Source organism: Sesamum indicum, linkage group LG3 (genome assembly GCF_026168435.1).
Source record: "Sesamum indicum cultivar Baizhima isolate 11 linkage group LG3, ASM2616843v1, whole genome shotgun sequence".
In the NCBI taxonomy this organism is placed as follows: Eukaryota; Viridiplantae; Streptophyta; class Magnoliopsida; order Lamiales; family Pedaliaceae; genus Sesamum; species Sesamum indicum.
This window is the reverse complement of record NC_142659.1, coordinates 264,384-284,462: the sequence shown is the minus strand read 5'-3', so window position 1 is coordinate 284,462 and position 20,079 is coordinate 264,384. Positions and strand designations below refer to the sequence as shown.

At 32.1% G+C, this 20,079-nt stretch overlaps 2 protein-coding genes across 2 annotated transcripts; both read right to left on the bottom strand.

The window, feature by feature from the left end:
• Positions 1-1,668: 1,668 nt before the first annotated feature.
• Positions 1,669-5,806, bottom strand: A/N-INVC (Plant neutral invertase family protein). Its single transcript, XM_011073057.3, has 6 exons — positions 4,573-5,806; positions 4,226-4,391; positions 3,812-4,023; positions 2,465-2,958; positions 2,334-2,382; positions 1,669-2,210 (listed from the first exon to the last, which is right to left on the bottom strand). The coding sequence occupies exons 1-6, from the start codon at positions 5,374-5,376 to the stop codon at positions 1,881-1,883; spliced, it is 2,055 nt and encodes a 684-aa protein (XP_011071359.1). The 5' UTR covers positions 5,377-5,806; the 3' UTR covers positions 1,669-1,880.
• Positions 5,807-14,139: 8,333 nt separating this feature from the next.
• On the bottom strand, positions 14,140-15,707 carry LOC105156826 (transcription factor MYB108). The gene is made up of 3 exons (XM_011073056.3): positions 15,381-15,707; positions 15,110-15,239; positions 14,140-14,995 (listed from the first exon to the last, which is right to left on the bottom strand). The coding sequence occupies exons 1-3, from the start codon at positions 15,550-15,552 to the stop codon at positions 14,368-14,370; spliced, it is 930 nt and encodes a 309-aa protein (XP_011071358.1). The 5' UTR covers positions 15,553-15,707; the 3' UTR covers positions 14,140-14,367.
• Between the last annotated feature and the right edge of the window lie 4,372 nt (positions 15,708-20,079).

Sequence of the window (20,079 nt, the reverse complement as noted above, 5' to 3'; positions counted from 1 at the left end):
CGAAACTAGCACAGCGCGCCAATAGGAATAGCAACACAGATCGCAACAGTAACAACAACAGTAAGCAAGGTGCAATAGGAAAGCAGTAAAATTGAGCATGCAATTTAGAATGTGGATTTCATTGAATTGCAAATTGTATATACAATGTACAAACGATGCTAGGGCAAGGAAATCATCTTGAGGGGGACACTAGCACACAACACTACGCCAAGCTTTGAGAACTCATTCCCCCCCATAATAATCTTAAAAAGATTTTTTCTACTGACAGCAGTAGATATAAAAAAGGTTGAACATCGCACCTTGGAAGGCATAACGTCTCCCTAAGCAAACAAAAGTATTTATAAACGTACATGTACAAGACAAAAGACCTACACTTAAAACTCTAAGACTCCGAAAGTCCAACTCAGCGAAGGTTGTTGATCTGCCGGGTCGAACGGTTGTGTGGCCGAATGTGCGTCAAGGGTGCCGAGTGCGCGGGCGGCCCTTGACACGTGGGCAACGAAACGATGAAAGGGTAAACATCTTATAACACAGCATATTGAGCGGTCTTACCCTCAATAATATATCATATCTGGAAAGAAAAGAATCAAAGAAGGTTTAAAAAAATATATAGATATGCGGAGTTAGTCGCTAGAATTGTTTTGGAGCAAGTGAGAAATAGAAATAGTGAAGAATTACATCAAACATTACACTCGTCACTATTGTATAGACTTTGGAAAATAGCTTGGGTATGATGATGAAGATGGCTTAGCTGGTTGTACTTTATTTTTAACTAATGGAACTTAAATTTTCTTCAAAATAAATTATAATTGTATGTTTGTTAAAAATATTGAAGCTTGTGGAGAAAGTGAGAGAGAAAAAGTAAATTGCATTGTGAGTTTATTAAAAATATGAAAGTTTGTGAGGAAAAAAAATATAAAAAAAGGTGAGAGAGAAAAAGTACGTTACAATCGTCGATTTATTTAAAGAACGAAAATTTGTGAGGGAAAAAAACACATGGGAAGGTGAGAGAAAAATATAAAGCTGTGAGTTGAGAGAATTTTATTTTATTGTAATTAAGAAATTATAAAAAAAAAAATTAGTATTTTAACCAAACTTTTTTGAAGAAAAAAAATGAATTAAAGAATAAATTTAAATATTAAATCGTTGGTATAGTAAAAAATATTACTTTTATAATAGTATATTTAGAATTAGTGGGACTGAGCTATGTGGCAATTGTGGACAACATGGACATCACCTTATCAATATCAACACACTGTAGGACGTGTTTGCCAACACTAATCCGGCCGAATGTCCCAATTTCAAATTTTTGGCCACCTCTGGATGTTGTCCCAAGATTTGAATTGGGTCGATGTTGAAATCCATTGAATCCAATCAAATTGATCAAATTCTTATCTGGATGTTGTATTAAAAACCAAGTTATTTATACATTGCAATCGCACTCATCTTTCAAGGGAGGAGTTGAAATTGATTGAGCATTGATGGATATGGTTTATTTCAGTCTTGGGAGAGAACTCATCCAATAACCATTATATTTATACCTCTAAAAAACCCACTTTGACATTTGATCAATGAATTCTTTGTATTAGCTCTTATGTTTCACCCTTTCACTGTCTCATTTTTGTGATCAATCTAATAACAGTTTGGTCACAAGGTAATGCACAGCCATTTCAATCATCCGACCAACTACTGATTAGCTGAAAATGTTCAACATGATTACCACTAATGTAACTCCCAATTTCAACATAATTTCAGTATAAAATCAGATTAGGTCATAGACTAAGCAACAACGCCGTTACAGTCATGTTTCCAACAGCAATACGAGATGAAATCAAATTAGCTTATCTGCTAAACATGGCTCCGCCTACCACACACTAGGGTCAGGTTTCAGCGGCTACATGAGATCTGGCGGTAAGGCGGGAGCACTTTCTTATCCCACTTTTGAGCCCACAAACACAATTCTCCAGCAGCTCATAGTCCTCATTCCAAGACAGTATAGAGGCCAGTTGTGGATTGTCTAAAAGTAACTTTGAGGTCAGGTATCCAGCAATGGTCCATGTCTGGTGAAGACGGGCTTGTTTCCCAATAAACCTTCCGTATCTAGTGTCATAATATTCTGGCCACTGATCAACCGGAAGCCTCTTTTCAGCCAAAGCAACCGCCTTTCTAGCCAACTCTGGCCTTTCCATCTTAATGCACGCTAACGTGAACTGAAATGTCAAATGACAACTTTTGAGAGACAGGAAAATGAGGCAACTCCAGAACACATTACTCACATTATCTTCTGCTATTATAAGACAGAAACCTAACCACCTGAAACTTCAATAGCATACCTGCCACAGAAGTGTTGGCCATGATCCACCATTGTGATATGACCATGGGCTGCAGAAATGTAAAATTGATCAAAGTTCTGAAAAGCTGTAATGAAGTAGAATATGATGGAGAACACTTTCAATTGTCTTACGTATTCTTAGGGTCGCCTCCAGTGATTATACGCCACTCCTCGTGCTCCAGAGCAGGGTAACAAATCTTGAGAGGCATTTGGGCCACAAGATCGTCCCATTTCTCCTCGATCAAATTCAAAATACCTTCACTCTGTTTGGACGTGCTCAACGATGAGACGATGGCCCAAAGATTTCCTAGAGTGAAAAACCTGAAATCCATATGAGCAGGTTGCAAATTGCCGATAAAGTAGCCACCAGTCTCAGGAATCCAGTCCACAAGCCAACCAGGTATTTGATCTGGATAGATATTGAATTTATTGATGGCCTCCGTAGAGTACTCTTCCGTCTTATAACGATAAATCTCATTAATTTTTTTCATGTCTACCCAATAGTACTCTCTCAGGTGAAATGAAAGCGCACTGAGTCGGTTATTGACGGCCACGACAAGGTTTTTGGTTGAATCGTTCACAGTGAGCATCTCCCGCGCGCAGCGCAAAGCAGAGTAAAACAAAGCCTGCAAGGTGGAGTAAAGCCGATTAATTTATAAAAATCACCTTGTCAATGGAACTCGGATCGAATAATGCTACAGGATACATTACATGAGGCAGACAAAAGTACGATTATGTGGGATCCGGGATTCCAATCAAAGAATGAACTTTCATGGCCAAGAGCCAGAAATTTCTCATCTCCTAAGGTACAGTCCAACCGCTTGGTCTCAAGATTTCCAACGGGAAGTCTTGGGTTTCAAACCTAGGTAGCTGTGTGAGTGTGACATAAGAAAGAGCTAGAAATTCTCTAATTATATATATACTATTTATTAAGTGTGGGGGGAGGGAGGGAAGTACATTGACTGATATTCTTACCAAAATGACCATCTTTTTAACATTTTCGATCAATAATATCATATTCATGCATATAAAAATTAATAAAAGAACATTTTAAAAAGGATCAGTTATGATCAATTTTTTATTTTAATTATGTTCTCCTTCATATAATTCAATAAATATAACGAAATTTATGGTATGCATATGTATCGAGTGTGCTACAATAGGTTAGTTTTATACAAAAGCTGTAGGATGTGTAGACCTCTTCATTATTCAAGAGACAGAACAGTTGGGTATCTTGAACACTATAAAGAACCATCAAAATGCTTTTCCCCCGACTGGTAACTCCGTAACATGCTTATCATGAACAAGCAATGATTCGATTCAGAGAAGTTAATTTTTTTTCTTCTAAAACTCATAGGGAGGTCAAAATGCTTATATCCTGATCTCTGAGCCCATAATACATGCAAAAAATTATAAAAGAGTACACCAAAACACATGTTTAAGTTTTTCAATCCATGTGGCGGAATGAGATTATCTCACTTGGATCTCAAGAGGGTGGCCATGGATGCCCATTCTCCGATCAATCATGCAGGAACCATCAGTGACCAAGAGAGTCGGGAACATGTCAAAGCCATCACTTAAACACAAATTTAGTATCAATCTTATACCAGTCTGCACATCCACTCTCTCTTGCAATGTGTAGTCCCCCGTGAGTTTCCCATAGGCTCTCAATAAAATAATCCACCATAATCCTGCCCAAGTGATAAGCATATCATATAGGAAAATTCATAATATTTTCTGTGCTTCAACACCAAACTAGTACATGGCTGATACGGAAGTGACTGCCAGAGCGGAAAACACAGTTGGAATATTCAAATAATATAGATGCAGACAGATTTGGCTAGGCAATAAAGTTTGACAACAGAGCATATAAAGATATGCTGTAAACCATACCGGAATCAACAGGTGCAACTCGCCCGATAGCTGATTCACCAAAATCAGGATCCAAAACGTCCTCAAATTCTCCAACTCGTCCATCAAGAGGCACAGTCCTAACTTTAAAACTTGCTGGCATCAACCCTTGCCCAGGGCTGTAGCAATCTACAGTTTTTTCCCAACTCTACTCGGAAAAAGATAAAAATATAAGTTAAATCCACACCCAAATAATGAATTGGAAAAACCAAATTATCTACAAAGACTACAAAAGAGCTTCATAAACATGATAAACCAAAGTCATCAGATAGATTAAAACTTCCTGGGGAGAAAAAGAATCAAAACTTGTGAAGAATATATGCAGTCACCTGTAGCTGCAGAGTGTGGAGCAGAAAATTCTTCACTATTTCCGCCTCTCCATTTAGCAAGAATGCAAGAGCTGAAGGCACAAAATCTCGAATAAAGACCTGGTCATAATTCAGCGGCTGCTTATCAGCTGGATCAGCAGCAGCTACGGTCCCAACAGGGTTTCCGCAATAGTTCACGACAGCTCCTCGAAGCAACTCCCAAGCCTCCTTCTCCACCTCCGACAAATGTCTCGTGGGTTTCGATTCCAAAACCTCGGCTTTACCAAACTGATCCGTACTTGCATTTGCCCCATCGTCTACCTTTGACTTATGTTCCTTTTCTACTCCTTCGTCTTTTCCAACCAAGTCTTGACCCTCCTCTATTCTCTCAATTACCAAGGGCTTCACATTGAAACCACCTTGAATATATATCTTCTCAAAGCTATTTTCATTTACACGGGGTTCAACAGAACTCGAATGGTTCCTAGTATTTGAAGCTACATTTGCTATTACACTTAAAAATTTATTGTTCTTCTCCCCCCAATTAACTGAAGGAACCCTAGACTGACCCCAATTTGAACCAGAGCCACAAAAAACCCTCCGATTCGAGTCAATGACACTCCTAAATCCTAATATCTTAATGCTATAAAAACACTTGTTTTTCATCAAACAATACGATTTCGACTGTGATTTCGACAAATTATATTCAGTAAAATGACCCCCTTTAGGATGCGGGTATCCAAACACAGATGAATTTCTCCCAAGAATCAATATATTACAACAGGGTTTCATTCTGGAAATCCCAATGCTACTCCCAGTCTTCATTTTTCTTGATAATATCTTAAAATTCAGTCCAAGAATCAAGCCTTTTGCGCGTAATCAATGGAAGGCACAACCCTTTGTACTCAAGACCCAACTTTTTTGGGAAAATCAAACAAAAGACTTGAGAATTTAAGACCAGAAGAGCCGGTCTTATACCCAAGATTTGATTTTTATACCTAAGATATAGTCTCAATATACTTTAATATGGTATTGAGTTGGTAAAAATGAGATTTATTAGAGTAATGCTAAAATAACAATTATGTATATACAGGTCTGTTAATATAGTAAAATGTAATTAACAGATAAGGATCCTATTCCAACCTAAGTATACAAACAAATACAAGAGGAAAATGAAAGAAATTGAAGAAGAAAAGAGACTTACAGCTTGAGAAGATGAGAGATGTTTGTAGAAGAGGTGAGAGAAATGAGATGAAAAAGTAGGTGGGGGTGGAGGGACATATATATAGATGATGATGTGGGAAGAAGGTTCAAGCAATTGATGCGTATGGTACAAACAACACAAATGGATAAATGTATCAAATTCCATATTTAACCTCACCCTCACCCTGACACCACGCTTTTTGAATTTTCTTTAGTTCTCAAAAATTAAAAATCTATCTATTACTTAATTTCGTGCACGAGATATGAATTTGAGATGGGTAGAGAAGAAGGGGTCAATTGTTGTTTGTCATTTTTCTTCAAATTATATATAATAAAAAAAAAAATATACATATACTTGGATGTAATAAATTATCCATGAAAGAAAAGTGAGATAGAGCGGTGGAAAATGTGGGAAATATGTGAAAGGGCCAGGCGAGGGCTGTTTTGTCATTTTCAGATAAATAGTTGAAAAGTGGTGGGTCAGAATAGTCGGTTCTGACACGGAACTTTAAAATGTGCGTAAATGTGGAGAAACACAGGACAGGATTTTTTTCGGGAGTTGGGACATCACATGTATGTCTATTTCACTTTCAAATTGGGCCCCAAAAGAGAGCCCATTTATAAATGGGCTGACTAAGCCCATTTTAATGTCCATCCAAAAAATAAATATGATGCATATCCAAAGTAGCCATACCAGAACCAATTTTTCTCTTTTACACATTTGTTGAAATACGCCTAAATCATGTTAGATTCAGATCCAGACCCATACCCACTAAAATAAGTATTTTAAATATGGGTAGGATCTAGAATCTAAAATATATGGGTACAAAGAATTATTTCAAAGTTCAAATATAGCTTTCATTTGAACAAAATCTAGATCATTATTTATATTGCAACGATGTTCAATTTGCACGTGTAAAAAAATGGAATAGCTTTTATTTCTTTTTAATTCGATTGCAAGTTCATAAAATAAATTAGTTTAGTATTAAGTTATGGGGGTTTCATTTTACTAAGTAAGTTAGAAGAAATTCTTACTCGAATCAAAACCAATCACAAAGCAAGTGTATCATATTTGTTATGTGATTGATCACTTTTTCTAAATTGTACATCAATTACACGACAAGTGTATTGTAATTGTCATATAATTGGTTCAAATTGAATGTGAGCTAGATTTGTGTAAGTTAGACTTGGTTGACTACTTTTTCACTAATCAACCATCTGAAGAAAGAACCTCGTGATATATATATTATGAGCAGGCATGCACTATAGCATGCAACTTGCTCTTTTCACCATTAATTATTAGATTATAAAATACAAAGTAATTATATATATATTCCATCCAATATCCAATAACTTAAACTATTCCAAGAAATAATAAGCAGTATCCAGAAACTTAAAAATGGTGGTTTTTAGTCAAATTTCTTCACGCTGAATATTACAGTGGACGTAAGCAATGACAAACATTCGATCTCCAAATAATTATATATCCAACATCCATCATTATTAATAATAATAAATTATCTCATCCTCACCACCTTCATCCCTTTTTTTTCAACTTAAAAATATCTTATAATAATCTCTAGCTAGCTATTTAGGTATGCAAATAAACAAGGGATTAGCCACTAATTATATATATATTACTTTTGCAATGCCATATCAAGCTTGTAATCCTACCTGTTTCTTACTAACATTAGTTACACAATTATATATATATATATATACATATATATATAATATTATTTTTTTTAAAACTTGTGATTAAAAAATTTAAATCTAAATGATTGGCCTAATTTGTTATAGTTAGTATTTGGTGTTGACTGTTGAACCATCCACTAATGAAGTGAAAGAGTTGACTATTAATTAAACACAAGTTTATAATTAAATTGATTGGAAAGTCATAATTTTGAAATTGATGCAGACATAAGTTTGTCCTAGCTCTAGAGGACGACAAACAATTTTATTTATTTTTTTATTTAAATAAAAAGGTTTGACATTAATCAAACGCGTAATTCCTAAGATTAACTATTTTCTTGCATGTCTCTTAATTAATTTTATACCATGTAAGTCAACTAATGCATCATCAGTATATGTTATGCACCCGTCAACATTTTAATATAATGAAATGAAATTATGCAAAGATTAAGGTTAGAGAGAGAGAGAGTCTATGGAATTCGAGTTAAGATTGTTGTCTAATGAAAAAACTAATTTTTGAGGTCTCGATCACATTATTATTAAGATAGTTGTTGAGAATTAAAACTCAGTAATTAGTACCATCTAAATACACATATGATTATGACAAGACTAACAAACTTGCAAATTTTGGTTTGATTATGAATTATTGAAATGATGCATCAGTTTGGTAGTGCGTGAAAGCTGCATATGTCTAATTAACAACAATTTTATAGAATTATTAACTAGTGATCATTGCTACCAATTACGTGATGAACAACACACTTAATTAGCTTAATATCTCCGTAATTGTTCATAATATATAGGATTGAATGATGCATATGAATGTAGATGCAAACATAGAATTGGTAATAGTGGAAAGTCAAAGTTAGGATTTGTAAAATGTGTTACGGGTTGGGAAGACATTCTGTACAAATAAAGGGAGTTTTGGAAGGGGTTACACACACACACACACACATATGTGTATATATATATATATCATTAATTAATCATTAATCCGCTATATAATTAATTAATTAATTCATGATCTGATGTATCATGTGGCTGAGAGGGTCTTTCCAATACCTCCACGCAAAGGAAATGTTCAAGGAAGAAAATGAAGGGATGAGAGACCACATCCATCACTTAACTGCAAATTGTACTAATTAGAGTATTATACATCAAACTTAAGGTACTAATTGCAAATGTACTTTTTCCTTGCGTATGGATGATGTGATTGATTAGGCTTCTGCACATGCCCACTCATTCATTTATTTATTACATTTACGGCTTCATCAAAAACCCACACTGCATTTCTCATAATTAGCCTTTGCTCATCTCAATTTTTATCCAATTATACATAATATTATCATTAATATGTGTTAGTTTCATCCGCTTATAATTCATACCAATACAAATTCATATAAACCACACTCAACTTTCCATACATACATAACTAGGTTCCTTTCTATATTTTCATTGAAACTCCACCTTTATATTAATAATAGGGGTATATAATTACACTTTCTTTCCCTCTAAGTTTCGTCCAATTAATTATACCTAGTTTTATGATTAAATTACTTTTATATGTTTTTATACGTTAATGTATGTGAAAATGTATATTTTTACTGTGATAAAAATAATTTAGTTAAAAAAATATATTTGATCTACAATAAAATAATAATAATAATTTTTAATTATATCAAATTTTTAAGAAAGCAGAATATAATGGTTCCCAAATACTACAGTAGGAGGGATTTATTGATATTTGATAGCAATCCACCACTTTTGAGACGGCTGTGCAGTCACTCACAAACCACATTAATATTGAATAGGACCCCATTGTCTTCCACGTGGCACCTGTCAAAAGTTCCTAGGAGATGAAGTCATCCAAATTCGTCCATGTGGCAACGATGGAAGACTTGACAAAGATAAGAATATAAATATAACAATTATTTATGGATCGTTAAAAGGAAAAACCAACAAACTCATCATCATGCAGTTGTGCACTGCATTAGTATTTGCTTCCTAGGTGTGTGTCTATATATATATATATATATATATATATATATTAGGATTAATTACACCTATTTCTTCTTTTAAATGCGAAATATATTTTTTATCTTAAAATTTTTTAAAATTATACATAATTACATTTTTTTAAATTTTTTTTGTCTATACCTAACTATCTTTTATTCGAGTTTGGATGAAAAGTATTGACACTAGCAAAAAAAAAAATACATAAATTTCAAATTTACCCCTTATTTTGACATTCATGTGTAATAATTTTATACTTTTAAGAAAAAAAAATGTAATGATGTTAATCTTACTCATATATAGATAATACATCTATTCATTTTTAAGTTTAAAAATATATATAAAAATATGAAATGAGGAGAAAAATTAAAAATTTATATATCTTTTTGTTAACTCAGTAATTTTTCATTTAAATCTTAACGAAATGGGGTCGAGTGTAAATAGAGAATTTTCGAAAGGGATGTAGGAGTAATTTTAAATTTTTTTTTGGAGGAAAATGTAATTTTATATTTTTGGAAGGATTTTTCTTATAATTAATCCTATATGTTTTATACTATGACCTCGTTGGTTCGTGTGATAAGATTAGGCATGATTTTTGGTGGGATAGAAAATAAAATGATAACTAAATCTATTATCCATTATATAGCAATTGGTTTAACGTATTATATGTGTGATATCATTTGTGATAATATAATATAATAATTGGTTGAAGGAATCACAAAATATAATAAAATGTAAAAAAACCATTAAGGACATCATGTTTTAAGTTATTTTTATTTTAACATTATAACTTCTGAATAATTACAAAAGATAAAAACGTGATGGGCTTTTGTCTCAATTTCAGGATATAACTTTTTGCAATAAAAATATTTAGATTTATTTTGTACCAATTGAAAAATAAAATTTTATTTTTATTTGGATTTATTTTGTAACAATTGGAAAATAAATTCAAACCCAGCAGATGGTATGTTTTGAAATCAAATCAAATTTGATTTTCTTAATCTTCATGTGGTTTTGTGTAAATGGCATGATTGGCGGAATTGATGCTTTGTTTAAATGGCATTATTGGCAGAAGGGGTGTTACAATTTTTATTTAAACACTGCACTAAGAGGGTTCAATGGGGAGCTGCTAATCAAGACTACAAAAGGTTGATGGTGAAACTCATTTGATACACAACACTACAAACTCACATTACTACCATCTATCTGCTCTTGCTTGTGTTCTCTCGTGGCCTCACTCTCAATTTTTTAAATTTGAGCTTAAGTCTTGCAACGAGCTTATGGGTGTTTTTTGAGGTATTCTTTGGTATAATGTAAAAATCGATAGAATTATAACTGTCTTATTCTAGGAAAAATAACGTTGTACCCGAAGCACTTGATACGAGGCGTTTATTTTTTTCAAGGCAAGTAATTAAAATCGCAATTCGGTTAAGTTTGAGATTATTCAGCTAATATACCGTCTCCAATCAACTCCAACCATCCGCTATCATCAAATCCTAATGAGCACTTCTCCAGTCTTATTGCTGAACTACGACAATAAATGAGAAATAGTCATGATGAAATGGAAAAACATAGAAGCGATATATCAAGACATGTTTATTACCAATAATGGGCCGAACGGAAGGTTGTCCAATTGAATCGCAAAAACACAATTCTCCAATTGGAGATTGGAGCACTGAAGGCAGATCACAAGGATGAAATTGAACAACTTTAATAGGAAAACAACAACTCTGTGATCAAGTAGTCGATCTCAAAGAACACATAAACAAACTGGCTGAGATGATACCTGACAAACCGGAGAAGGATCCTGAAGAGGACCTCATGGAGTATCAAGATGATGACTGTGAACTAACTGATGCCAGTATAGTAGACTGAGAAATATAATTGGTAATGAGTTGATGGTATACAACTCATGTCTTGGTATTTACTGCTTTAAGTATTTAATTATTTGTAATAATTGGTTCATTAAATACGGTATATATACATGCTCAATGAATGTGAACACTTTTCAGATCTGTTTATCTAGTTATTTTGATACAAAAACAACATAATGACCAAATTTTTCCACCATCAAGTGGATATATATATATATATAGGGAAAAATGCAAGCAACCCCCTTGCGATATCACAAATGAGCAAATTACCCCCTTATGAAAAAATAAATAGCGATTTACCCCCCTGTATTTTTTAAAATACAACAATTTACCCCCCTATGATTTTTAAAATGAAGCAATTTACCTCCCTGTATAAGGAGGTAAATTGCTTCATTTTAAAAAGTATAAGGGGGTAAATTGCTATATTTTTTTCATAGGGGGGTAATGTGCTCATTTTTAATATTACAGGGGGATAAATTGCTATTCACCCTATATATATATATACATTGTTTGCATCATAAATTTAACTTTTCTGTAGTGAAGTTAATTGTAGGTTGCAGAGGTATGTAGTTCACTGTTGTTCTTGTTTTTCACATTTTTCCTGCTATTGATTTGTATTTTGTATCACATTTAGTATGTGTGTTCTATATTTAAATTATAATTTAATTTAAATATATTTTCTAATTCTTAAAAGGAGCACGTGATAATTGAACAAATATATGTGACATTAAAGTATCATAAAAAATCGACAATGATGGATTATTCCCTGCTAAATAGTGCATTGCAACTGAATCTGGACTGCAATTTTATAAATTACAAGGACTGAATTAAAATTAAATAAATCCCACAAAAAAATATTAATTATGATGAGTTTAAGCTTTAAAATTTGAAAAGATATAAGTAATGGGACGTGACTCAACAAAACAATTAAAACCTTCTAATCTCTTGGGATTATAATATATAAGATCATGTTATATGAATAATTAAAAATATTATCCCAAGATAATTTTCAATTCGATATATATTTATATATATATATATAGAGAGAGAGAGAGAGAGATAATTAATTACGAGAAGAGGACATCATCACAACGTTAATATTGGGAGTGTTAAAATGACATCATGGATAGTAAGGTGTATAGGGGGGTGAGTGGGATTTGGTCGACGAGGAATGGAAGCCCAAACGCAATTGAATGCACACGTGGAAGCTCCGCAACCTGTCTTCACTCTTAGGACCACTTGCGTTGCGACGATGCCTTCTCTCCTTCTCCACATGTACATACATACTCACGCACGCTGCCTACAATTTTTTACACAGATTTTCCCGCCGCCACGCTCCCTACCCTTCATTTCTCTCTCTTACTTTCTCTCACTACTCTATGTATAAACATACGGGTGCCAATTTAATACATATATATATATATATATATTTTATTTTATTTTGATAGAATAAACACTAACAAAAATTATATTATTTTATTTATCAATAATTAATGAATTGAAAAATGATTCCATAATATTTAATAAGGACGAAGATGAAGAAAGTAATCTATAATTACTATAACTTGTTTGAATTATTTTGTTATGAATAATTTCATTTATACTTGAAATTTTATTTTTTCTATTTGAATTAGGCCATGAACAATATTATTTATGATTGATATCTAAAATTTTGTTATTATATATATATTTATAAAATAGGTTTCAGGTCCACTCAAACTCATCCCATTGCCATCCTTATATATATATATATATGTATATGATATTTTTGTATTTATATCCATTTTGGTTTTACATATTTGAGGTACGTACATAGTGATCTTGTACAATTCCATCACGCACGTACGTTTTCAATTCTTGACCCCCACCCCCATCCCCATATATGTATCTCATCGATATTTCCAATCCCTACAATTTCTTAACAATTGCCTGCCCTTGGTGTCCATTAATGTGGTATGGTCCCCAATTGGCTAAAGTATTTTCAGTGAAAATGAAATAAAAAGCATACATATATAGATAGATAGATGAATTTATTTCAACTATTGAATTTCGACATCTGCAATATATATATAAAAGGTGGATATCGTCAATTACCGGCGATACTATTCCCATTTGTAGCTGTAAAGTTTGATTTGAATTGTTGTAATTAGTGTGAACAATCCTACTTGTAATTATCCGAATGTTTATTAATATCTGTAATTTCAATATATATATAGTATGATAAAATTTGTTATACATAAATAATTAATTAATTAAAGTTGATATATTTATAAAATAAAAAGATTATATCTTTGTTCATATAATAGAAAACCAAAGGAATTAATAGTAATATATATTGGTATTATTACTTTTAAAAAGGTCCACAAAAGTATAGAATCAGGATATAAAGTTAAACAACAACCATATAATTGTGTAGTTCCATGGCTTATGCAATAATTAAGACAAGTTTTATTCATATATGCATATGGTTGGATTAAGGTTGTAAGGCACTGCGCATTTGGAAGAATAGCATCAATTTTATCACACTGATATTTTCTTGTTATATAAAAATTTATAAACTAAGAATATATATATTGGAATTGGATATCGTCCCTAATTAATGATTGGGGTGCTACCTTTTTTCCTTAATCTGGAAATAAAACGGATCTGCTTCAGTTCCCCAATGCCAAAATCCCACAACTCCAAATGTATACAAAATAATTTACTCAGATTTATGATAATAATTAACTGCCAACAAAGACATTTAACTAAATATATATAGTAGTAGTAATTAAAACAACAGAATTGGGATATTATATATAGTCAATTCCAAAGAATTAATAATGTCAAAATTAAACCCTGCAGATTGAGTTACAATTTTATCCCCCACGAACTACATTAAATTTGTAAAACAAAGTAAAAAGAAAAATATGGAAAGTTCAAAAAAAAAAAAAAAAAAAAATCCTGTTCGTTTCCACAAATTAACCTAAACAATAATTTCTGGGTGCTTTTCCCTTTTGGACTGGATTATTGTATTGAATTAATGTTCCATGTTTTAAACGTTGCTGATGTTGAATTGCTGTTGTAAGAACCACATGTCATCAACATTCCACAAGTTGTCTGATCCATCTCCGCCCTCCATCCATTCACTGTTTTGCTCCATAAAATCCAACCCTTGGTTAAAATTATAACCTGCGGTGGGGCTGGTCAGAGATTGATCGCCATAAGAAAGCTGATTCGCTGGATAATAATCTTGATTGTTTCCCTGATTATTACTATTATGAACTGCTGGATAGTTATTGTAACACTCCGTCAGCTCAGAAACCGGCGTCCCAAAGGATTCCGAGGATGCGGCGGCGCTGGAATTTTCCGGCGTATAGGTATGAACTCCGCCGATATTATTCGGGTGTGGCAGCAAAATCTGGTTCTGACCCATGTTAAGATTACTACTGTTTTGGTTGTTGATGTGGTAAGTAGTAGTGGCGGTGGTGGAGGAGGCAGCGGCGGCAGCTTGGATTCTCTCAACTAATCTTGGCATCCAGAGGTAACGCATGGTGTCCTTAAATTGCTTGCTGTTGACGTCACATTTGAGCTGCTTAGCATGCTTTTGGACCCGTGTCCTCCAGTAATTCTTGATCTCATTGTCGGTTCTACCAGGCAAATGCTGAGCAATTTTCGACCACCTGCGCGTCCCCCACAAACAATATATGTATAATTATTAAGATCATGTTGAATTTATAGATTTATTTGAAATAGATGATATATATATATATATAAAGGTGTGTATGTATGTATACCTATTGCCCCATCGAGAATGAAGTTCAAGAATCAAAAGCTGTTCTTCGAGAGTGATATTCCCACGTCGAACATCGGGGCGCAAATAGTTGAGCCATCTCAATCTGCAGCTCTTCCCAGTTCTTTTCAGACCTGTAATATATATATATATATAGAAGGGGGAGAATTAATTAAGACAAAAAGTAATTTATATATATATATATATAAATTGGTAAAGTAGATAATTTTCTTAAAAAGAAAAAAAAGAAAGAAATGAAAGAAGTGTATATAGACCTGCAGAGCGAGCGAGAGAATTCCATCGGCCTTCGCCATGATGAGCTATGTAGTTGATGAGGGTGAAGTCTTCTTCAACCGTCCATGGCCCTCTTCTGAGGTCCATGTTGTTGTTTTCTTCCTCACTTTGGACGTCCACGTTTCCAACTCTACTACCGTCACCTTGCTCCATATCTTTCTTGATGGATGGAGGGATGGATGATTGATCGAAACAAGGTTGATGATGATGACGATGATATTGAAGAGAACAACTCTTTGATCTTGAATTTGCAATTGGTGGGATATATATGAGAGAGAGAGAGAGAGAGAGGATGTAAGAGGATAGAGAAGGTGGGGGGGGTTTATATAGATAGATAGATAGATGGGGGAATTATAAGAGAGAGGTTTGAAGAAAAAAAGGTGGCAATAGCAATAGCAATAGCATGTGAGAGAAGGAAAGTGGCAACAAAGCCGCAATCGGGACTTCCCTTTGGGTTGCTGTTTTAATTATTATAATTAATTAACCACACACTATTTGAGGTCTTTTCTTTCTTTTATATTAGTTAACGAGTGGGGAGGCTTTCAAGTTTCTTACTTTGACTCTCTTATATTTCTCTTCTCTCTGTGTGGAAATTCCCAATTCCTCTTCTTTTGTTTTAAATTTCAGTACTTGTTTCTTTGTCCAATCCAGTTGTGATGGAATTTTTGACTTCGTCACTTGTCATCCTGGATTTTGCTACATTTCCACAATATGTAGAGAGAGAAATGCAGTGTATTATTAATCAATGGACGCTGTAGAGTGTATAGCTTAATTAATTAGAGCTTGACTTTGAAGCTTAATTATGAATCACAAACTATTCCATTACAACTATTTACAAATATAAATTATATATTCTAATTTTCTCATTTGATGGTTTTTCTTGTTTGGTTTATGCAAACAAACTCATCAGAGGAATAATTTATTATTATTATTATATTACAAAATTAACCCATATATTATATATATAATATAAAGTTAAAACTGCATTAATTAAGATAATAAATATAGCCGATCCATGGGTGCCCTCCATTTCCTTTCCATACTTCCCTTAATTAATATATATACTTTGGCTAATCTATCACCTACCAACTTCTATTCCCACTCTATTCATCAATTGCACCTTTCTAGACTTTATACAAAAAAAAAAATAGAGTGTAATAATCTATTATATTACATACTTTCCTGTTTTTGATTTTGGGTGAAGAATTATATATATCATATCTTAGATAAGAAAAATATATATACCTACACAAACATCATCTTATTGTAACTCTATATAACAACAATATCAATTTCTATAAACCCCACATGCTGTTAAGATTAGTCATAATTAAAAATAAATAGCTGTAGTAAATAATCTTATTGACTACAATCAGACAACAACTGTTGGTTAAGATTTTTATGAGTGTGGCTAAAATATTTATCATGACAAAAATAATTTTCATATATAGTGGATATTAATCTAAGTTTTTTTTCATTAATTTTTATTTAACTACAATTAATAATAATTATTCACCACGATTAACCTGTATTCAATGACAAACTGAAGAATTATCTATCATATGTAGAGCAGTTGTTTTCCAGTTTGTAATAAGTTTGGGGGATATTAATTAGAGAGTGAAGTTAAAAATTGTGGGAATTGCATATATAATTAAATAGTTAAAAAAGTAATTTAGGGAATTAATTAAGAGGAAGTAATGAGAATGCGTTGAGGAGAGGAAAAGGGGAATTAAAACTAATTAAATAATTAATGAATAATTAGAGGGGAAGTAGTAGTACTGAATGTGACGTAATTAGTAAAATGGGGTGATTTATTCTATGAATTAATGTTGATTAATTGTAGGTGTACTTGGAGAATTGGTGCCTATGACATGACATGACGTATATAGTTAAATAAAATTTATCCCTTTGAGATGTATTAATAAATATCTCATTTATTTTAAAAAATGAATTAAATTATCCTCTACCCACGATTTAGATAAGAGGATAATTTTTTTTTATTTTTTTCATTTCTCATATTAATAGGGGATAAATTGCATTTTCTCGTAAACGTATATATACAGCTACAGGGAAGGGATTAGGGACCATTCTTATTTAATTACCACTTTAGCTTTAACACTCACCATAAATTTTATTAGAGTGGAATTAAAATGAAATTTTCTGACTATACACGGAATTATTTTGTGGTGATGGAGTACTATACATATATAATAAATTTAAAGGCAGTCATGAAGAAAGATGCATTAATAATTATTAGAGGGAGGAGAGGAGAGAAAAGTGAAATTAAATGGCCTGCACCTCTACTATTTAATTTTATTAATATATTTTATGACTATATATATATATATATATATTTGATTTTCTAAATCCTCCTAATTAATTCAGCTGGGCTACCCCATGCATCAAAATACAAATACAGAAGGCCTAAGCTACTTCTCTTTAATTAATTGGGATTAATTAGAGTTGATCATGTGATGGTACGTAGTTGCTTCCCCCATACCTTCTAACTTCTCACTTTGAATGGTTGCCACAATTTTTTTCAAATGCATAGACCATTTTAATGTCTATTTCTAACACACTAAATTCAATCTTAAATTTGCTTTTAGATAAGGAGTCACTACAAACCAAAAAGAAAAAAGAAAAAGAAAGAAAGATATATAAATCACCACAATTTAATAAAATTTATAATAAATCAACGCTATCTACAATGATCAAATAATAGTGATGCGGAAATATAAGTTCTGACCATAGTTAATCAATATTTGGTATGATTTTATCTATACCTCAAATATTTTGCCACGGGTAAAAAAAAAATGTGGCAAATATTTTGATTTCATTTGCAGAAATAAAAGCTAATAACTATTGTACAACCGTGGTTAGTTAGTATCCGCAGGTATTTTTTTTTACTTTTAACTATGGTAATTAACCACAAAAAAGAATATCACATTTCTTCTAGTACGCCTGCTTAATGAGTATATTTATCATTCCATTTTCTTTGTACGTTCATTATTCACCTGGTAAAGGTGAAATATCTGTTGTGTAGTGTTTTTTTTCAATCTTTTTAAGGTTAAAATCCCTTTATTGCCCTCAAGCCTAGGAATATAAACGATTCGAGTCGAGTAGAACACATCATTGTTCAAGCTTATTTGAAATCATTATCGAGCTTGAAAATTACATTTGGATTTGATTTTTATTACTAATCTGATCGAGTTCAAACAAGCTTTAATCTTAATCAAATATGGACAACGAGCTCTAGTAATTTAATAATTTAAAGTATATTAATTTTGTTATTCATGTACTAATCAAATCGAGTTCAAACTAAACTCTACGGCTTATCGAACAAAATATTATGCTCAAGTTTGATTTTGTTAAATTTTATAAATTGAATTGAAACAAGCTTTTATGGATCGATTTCAAACAAGTATCTAATGGTTTTTATTTTAACACATATGTACATGCATGTAAGAATTATATGTTTTACATTGATCAAAATTAGGCTTAATCTTATTATCATTATATGTTTAGATTTGGATTGTTTAACATCATTAACATAATTAAGTTATGCATTAATTATGTTAGTATGATTATGTTTGGATTTGAGGTGTTGATTTGTTTAACCTCCCAGCAGATGATGAATCAAATAGTACAAAGTGTTTTCCTTTTTGTCTCCCAAGTTCTTGTGTGGTAGGGAACAACTTTATAGTATTAGTGTTTCTTATTGTCATTTTCATGGGCTAAGCATCATCATTTCGTACAAAAAAGTGTTTAGTGTTCCCATTTGGTGGTGTTAGTGCGTTAAGCATATTTACAGACCAATTGGCATCTTACTCCCATTTTTGTACCATAGAAAAGATGCCCAATTTAACCAAATCATTAAGCTTTTCCCTACATATATACATGCATCATTTAGAACAAACATGATATACTATGTTTCTAGCCACAAATCCAAGCGATTTTACATCTGCGTGTGATACCATTGTAATTAACTACTTTTTCACTGTCTGAAAAAGGACAAATAGGTTTCTTGCACGTGAGATTCATCGTTTCTCGATGTATTTATATACATATGTGTGAGTGTAAAGTTTGTGATTGTGTTTATCCAGTTGAGATGCATTTTAATAAAGTTTGTACTTGTGATATCCATTCATGCATATGCTTACCTTAATTATACAACTTTATTCTCATTGATAATAATGATCATCATGCCTAAAACCCTAAACTGTGTGATTCCCATCTTTAATTCCTTCATCCATAACTTTTTTTTTTATAAAAGAGAGAGATTATATATATATATATATATATTAATGTGGGCTAATTAATTTAATTCACATATGATCAGCTGCCACTAGCTCTTTGATATATACTACTGTTGTCTTTTCTTTTAAGAAATATATGGATTAAGTTTGAAATCATTAAATCGTACAAATTATTTCAAGTCAGCAAAATATATATAATTTCATGGGTAAAATACGTATTATTTTCCTATATTTAATGATAAAAATACCCTTTTTAAATCAATGACCTATATTTAATCTCATCTAAATTTGTGGCTCAAATTTATCATGTTTATAAAATATTAAAATATATTATTTTAATATATAAATAATTATATATTTTTTAATATATATATATTTGTATGTCTATATTCTAAATTTAGTTTTCTTCTCCTTCTCTTATATC

Coding starts and splice junctions, on each gene's coding strand:
- LOC105156826 (XM_011073056.3), bottom strand. CDS start 15,552: ATGGAGCAAGGTGACGGTAGTAGAGTTGGAAACGTGGACGTCCAAAGT. Junction 15,240..15,380: donor TTCTCTCGCTCGCTCTGCAG/GTCTATATACAC, acceptor TATATATTACAG/GTCTGAAAAGAACTGGGAAG. Junction 14,996..15,109: donor CATTCTCGATGGGGCAATAG/GTATACATACAT, acceptor GGGGACGCGCAG/GTGGTCGAAAATTGCTCAGC.
- A/N-INVC (XM_011073057.3), bottom strand. CDS start 5,376: ATGAAGACTGGGAGTAGCATTGGGATTTCCAGAATGAAACCCTGTTGT. Junction 2,959..3,811: donor GCCACCCTCTTGAGATCCAA/GTGAGATAATCT, acceptor TCCACCTTGCAG/GCTTTGTTTTACTCTGCTTT. Junction 2,211..2,333: donor GGCCAACACTTCTGTGGCAG/GTATGCTATTGA, acceptor TTGACATTTCAG/TTCACGTTAGCGTGCATTAA.